The 6,000-nt window shown below is 40.1% G+C and overlaps 1 protein-coding gene across 1 annotated transcript in view; it reads left to right on the forward strand.

Moving 5' to 3' along the window:
* Positions 1 to 5,404, forward strand: part of GUCY2C (guanylate cyclase 2C) — a 507,960-nt gene extending 502,556 nt beyond the window's left edge. The window contains exons 26-27 of the mRNA XM_063941528.1: positions 1,297 to 1,373; positions 4,525 to 5,404. Coding sequence (XP_063797598.1) covers positions 1,297 to 1,373; positions 4,525 to 4,699 — 252 coding nt within the window. The 3' untranslated portion in view covers positions 4,700 to 5,404. The remainder of the gene's footprint in view (positions 1 to 1,296; positions 1,374 to 4,524) is intronic.
* Positions 5,405 to 6,000: the final 596 nt, after the last annotated feature.

A 6,000-nucleotide genomic window follows, 5' to 3' on the forward strand; every position in this document is an offset into this window, starting at 1 on the left:
ACTGAAAAGGTTTTGTTTTTGTTTTTTTTGGGTAACCTAATTGGATAGCCTGGAAAAAAAATATTAGGAAACATTGTGAAAATCGCGAAAAACTTCAGTTTTTCGCTCCCAATGTTTCTTTGCGGGTATTGAATACCAACTAATGAATTATAGACAATAGTGAAACTACTTAAGCCTAGAAAAATAAATTATATTTTCTGTTTTCCTCATTTCAGAAAATATACATTATGAGGAAATTATTGAAGTTTGTTCTGAAATAAAGATTTGGCAATTATAGGCAAATTACTAAAGCACAATACTTATAAATCAGGGTAGGTAGGAAATTATTTAGGTTAAAGGAGTCTATTGGCGACTCCTATTGCAGTGCATCAGTTACAAAATGTAAGTAATGCTTGTTATTAAATAAGCAGAGTTATGGTAGACTTACTTCTCTTTCTTCAAGGTCCATAGGGTCCACAGGGAGACAATGGGGTGTAGGTGGTGGTAAAGGACCGGGCACCAAACATGTAATTATATGTATGTAATTGATTGCAAAGGTTATACCTACTAGTTGTGGTATAGAAGGGAAAAGTTAGGTTAGGACAGGAGAATCGGACAAAACTAGGTGATGATTAAAGACAGATTGGGAATGGTTTAGACAGCAGAATAAAATATATTAGTTGAAGCAGTAATTTCAGTAGGTATGGAAGACATAAATAACCACAAGAGTAAAGCTGGGTACACACTAGATGATATGTCGCCCAATCCTGCGGGTCGCTAATAACGACATCACCCGTCGGCCTTGCAGGGCCAACGAGGGATATCACTAACAATTACATGCAAAATGCAGCATATCACTACCCCCCCCCATCGGACCCAGCATGTTGGGTCCCGTGGGCGGAGGTGTTGGGCTGGGTACACATTGCTAACTGTACCCAGCTTAAATTTATATAGTAGATACCATTTGCAGGGGTTAGATAGTGCAGTAGATTAAAATATAAAAATAAATGGCAGGCAAGGCAAGTAGTTCTGGAGACAAATGTATAAAGGGTTTTGACAGATTCAGTAGAACTAAGGACCATAACTCCAGAAAATCAGCATCAGGCAGCAGGTGCCTAGCGGTAGCGCAGCCATTGCCATAACCACTAATGCTTTGCTATTATTATTAAGAATGATTGTAGATTCTGAAATCATGACTATTGGTATAATGTACATTACTTTGTGGGCAAAATCTAAATCAAGTGTTTAAGGTACTGTAGTTTTGTGTCTAAAGTATTTTCTTGTTATGTCTGATTTTTCTTCATTTACACATTTTAGGGTAAAGGCACAGAAACGACATACTGGCTAACTGGGGAAAAGAACAATAAGTACAACCTCCCTATACCTCCATCTGTGTAAGTCATGTAGTGAATCTGATCAGCAAGAACCATACTTTAAAGTGTGTTTGTTGCATTCTAGGGCAGGGGCATATTAATGCCTGAGGAGGGTCATGTGCAGCGGACCCCCTCCTCTGAGCAGCGGCTTTGTCTTCTGCTGCGCCACTTTCCCAGTAATGTTTGGGAAGATAGAGCACGTGCACAAGAGAGCAAAGGCTTTGCTTTCACTGTGCGGCTTAATTTTCCCGAAGGCGACACTGGGAAGATGGTGCCTCTACGGAGGGTATATTTACTAACCTGTTAGGGTCTATGAGCTCGATTTCCAGCCAAAAATGCATTGGTCTATAATTTCAGCCTCAAATAATTGTTTTCCTATCAATCATAGGGCAAGATGTACTAAGCCTTGGAGAGTGATAAAGTAGTGAGAGATAAACTGCCAACCAACCAGCTCCTGTCATTATTCAAACACAGTAACATGGCAATAAAGTGCTGATTGGCTGGTACTTTATCTCTCTCCACTTTTTCACTTTCCAAGGCATAGCATATCTCCCCATTTTTTAGCAGTAAATGCTTAGGGCCCGATTCCGACCTGATCGCTCCTCTGTGAATTTGCCAAGGTCTGCGATCAGATAGGCACCACCCAAACAGAGTGAATACCCGCCCCGTGCAAGTCTGCGTATGCCTTGTGAAAATCTCTGCGTACACTGGTCAGCTGCAACTCACTCACCATCGGATGTTTTTTCCAGTCTGTGCGTAGCCCAGAACCTACTCCTACACTGTGATAGCAACATGCTGTTCGGGGCCGAAGCTGATGTCACACACCATCCCTGAAAATGCTTGAGAATGCCTGTGTTTCTCCTGACACACCCAGAAAACGGCCAGTTACCACCCCCAACATCCGCTTCCTGTCAATCAACTTGCGTATGCCTAGCGATAAAAAAAACTGCTGGATTCTTTTGCAGTTTGGCCTCGTGCGTGATCCGATCGATAATTGGCCACCCTGCGAAAACGCACAACACCAATCAGGCCTGAATCGGGCACTTAATCCATTGGATTAGATATAATTATAGTAGATTTTTTTCTGTTTTCTTATAATTGTTGGTGGTAGGAAAGAAAAAGCACCTAGTTTAAAAAGAAAGGCAAGAAATAGCCTACTCTCAATCTTCAGATATTGTGTGGCTCTTCCATACTCCAGGAAGTGCAGGTAAGTCTCCTGGGAGACCTCCCAAGTGGCTTCATCACACACTCCTTTTGGAGTTTCTAAACTTTTTGAAAAATCTCTTATTTACTAAAAATTGATTTTGCATTTGATTTACAAATCAAATTCGATGTGGATTCATGTTTGGAAGGGATTTAGAATTGAATTTATGAAATCCCTTCCTAAATGGAACCTCAAATCCCCATTGAAATCCTCAGCAAAATACTGTGGAATGTAAAATCGAATATAACTTCCTCATTGCTTCCTATTGGTCCATATGTTTCACATGCACACTAATTAAAGGGGATGCGCTCTCTTTACACTGTTTTATACATGAAAACATAACTGATGATTAAAATTTTGTGGGTTTTTTTTAATTAAAAAAATACAGATGATATAGTTGGGAATAAGATTACTCCTAATCGGGTGGTCTTCTGTTTGCCGGCGGTCGGGCTCCCGGCGCTCAGTATACCGGCGCCGGGAGCCCGACAGCCGGCATACCGACAATTATTTTCCCTCGTGGGGGTCCACGACCCCCATAGAGGGAGAATAAAATAGTGTGGCGCGCGTAGCGCGCCACCGTGCCCGTAGCGTGGCGAGCGCAGCGAGCCCGCAAGGGGCTCATTTGCGCTCGCCAAGCTGTCGGTAAGCCGGCGGTCGGGCTCCCGGCGCCGGGATGCTGGTCGCCGGGAGCCCGACCGCCGGCCAGCCGTAGTGAACCCCTCCTAATCTGCCTTCCTGCCTGCCTTCAGCTTTGTGTTTGCATAGTCAGTATTTGGTCAAAAAACCTCTGCCTGCTCCCTGTTTATTGAATAATTTGGGGGTAGTGGTTTTGGGTTTTTTTTGCGTGATCATGCAATAGACGGCAAAAGAGCACAATGTCTAACATTTTTGCAAAATGATATAATAATATGCCTTTCGAAAAAAATATTTTTTAAAACAAAGAAGCATTCTATCATTGATTGGGTGGCTATATGTGCCTCTTTATACTTATGCTCAGCAGAATTGGATGGTTTTGACAATGGAGTCAGAACCAAGAGCAACAGCCATAGCCTACATAATCTTTATTGGTGAAAGGGGAACAAATTAGAACATTATATAACATTTACTATTAGTTGCTTTATTAGCTCATACTGGTATCTTACACAACAAGCATCCCTCTGGCATTTGTCCAACAAGTTTTCTTGCAGACAGGGATAAAATGCTGAGGATGTAGGCATCATGGACTGAATCAGGATAGCCAGTTACTTCACTCATGTTTTAAAATGTATATATATTTTCCAGCCAAATTGCCCAATATTGTGCTCTGGTGCTATCTATTGCACAATAATGGAATAAGTTTGATGTCTAAGTATAAATATGTGCAGTATTAAACTCATTAAGCTGCTGATGGTGCTCTGATTGATCCTCCAGTCAAGTGGTGATTTGCATTGTATAGGTAATTGCACAACATACCATAACCTTGGGCATCCGTTATTGCTATTTCCACACTGCTGTACATGCCTTTAGGTACTTAAAAGGTCATCACTATCAATTTACTACCATTAGAATGGGTTTAGAAGCCAAAATTGAATGTCTAACATCATTCTAAACATTTGGAGATTTGGAGTTCGATTTAGAGTTCGATTTCATATTGAACTTTAGTAAATGAGGGGATTTCATGTTCATGGAAAAACATCAATGTTTTTCAGAAATTTGATTTCTATTGAGATGTGAGTTGAATCTGCCTTTAGAATCCATTTGACATTCGATTTGGCCTTTAATAAATCTGTTCAACCCAAATCAAATTGAAAAGGAATGTCAAATCCCTTGAATCACCAAAATCGAACTTCAGAAAATTCTGCCACTGGCACTCAAACTTTTACACAACAGGAAGAACAGAAATAAATTATGTTACTCAAGCCCCTAATTATTACTGTCACAAAGTTGTTGTTTTTTTATTCATTTTTTTGATGTTGCTATGTTACACAGGGAAAATCAACAACGTCTGCAGTCTGATTTTGCAGACATGATTAAGGAGTCTTTGAAAAAGAGAGAAGATGAGGGATTCAATGACAGACCACTGACCCGTGTAGCAAGCTATCGAAGTGGCACATTGGAATACCTGCAAATAGCCACAAGCAGCCCACCCAGCACTTATTTCTAACAGAAGGATTTGCCCTAAACTGCACAAGGACAATAGTTACTGAGTGGAGATAATGTCTCATGTAAAAAAAAAATAGCATTGCTTTACTACTGTATGACTTTTGTGAAAGTTAAATGGATATAAAAAAAAAAATCTTAGGTAGACGGGGCTGGAACACTCTAAACATGCAACTGTCTGACATCAAGTGGTAGGGATGCTGTCACAATAGTGCAGCAGATCATACTCTTAAGGAAGAATTATCACACTCTGGGGGTGATGTATCAAGCACTTGAGAAAGTGGAGATAAAATACCAACCAATCAGTTCCTAATTTTTCTAGCACAGTCTGTAGATCTCTCCAAAGCTTGATACAGCTCCCTCTGTCTTATATAAAACATTTTTAAATCTATCCTAATATAACATTAATGCCATAAAATTAAAATGCTTCTTATACTTGCAAAATTAACAATGATTATGCAAAAATGTTATCTAGTTTAAGAAAATAGGGAATACAGTAAACTCCTTGAATAAGGGGCAGATTTAACAATGAGTGATGTTCTAGTTATCACTTGTTACTAATCTTCAATGGTGCTCCAACCAATCAGCTCCTAACTGTCATGTGTTTGAAAAATGACAGTTGCTGGAGCACCATTTAAGACTAGTAACAAGTGATAACAAGATATCACTTGTTGGTAAATCTGCCCCAAACTGTCTTATTTCCATCATCATGACATGTAAATACTAAGTAAAGCAATATTAATGAAAAAAAGGAATATTTTAAATAAATTCAGTATAATTAAACTTGTAATTTATTTCAGCTATTTTGTTTAATCATTGTGGTTTTTACTCATGCATCTGCCTGCTGACCTTTATGTATGAATATGGTACAATAGGAATGATAGTTTCATGCACACTGTGCCTAGCTCAGAGATGTACGTACTGTAGACACAATGTTTACGTTCATACCCAATGTTCTTAGATCTGTACATGCACAGAAACTGCACTGCGCATGTGCAGATCCGGGCTGAAATATCACTCACAATGGCCCAAACGCTACTGCGTGATTGTCATGCTTCTGACTTTTGTGGGCAGAGACAAGCAGCATTACAGAATATGGCGGCGAGTCTGGTTTTCTGGGAGTGCTGAAGCTAGTAGCTATGTCCTTGGATGCAGTTTCACTGGCTTGGCAGCATGAACTTCTCAACAGTCCTGAGTAACCTGAAAGTTATTCAAACGAGCAGGTCACGCAGACAACCGATGATGCATCCTTGGACACAGCAGTGGATCAAAGAAGCTGGCAGGAGGCATCTATTTATGATACCC

Source organism: Pseudophryne corroboree, chromosome 9 (assembly GCF_028390025.1).
Source record: "Pseudophryne corroboree isolate aPseCor3 chromosome 9, aPseCor3.hap2, whole genome shotgun sequence".
In the NCBI taxonomy this organism is placed as follows: Eukaryota; Metazoa; Chordata; class Amphibia; order Anura; family Myobatrachidae; genus Pseudophryne; species Pseudophryne corroboree.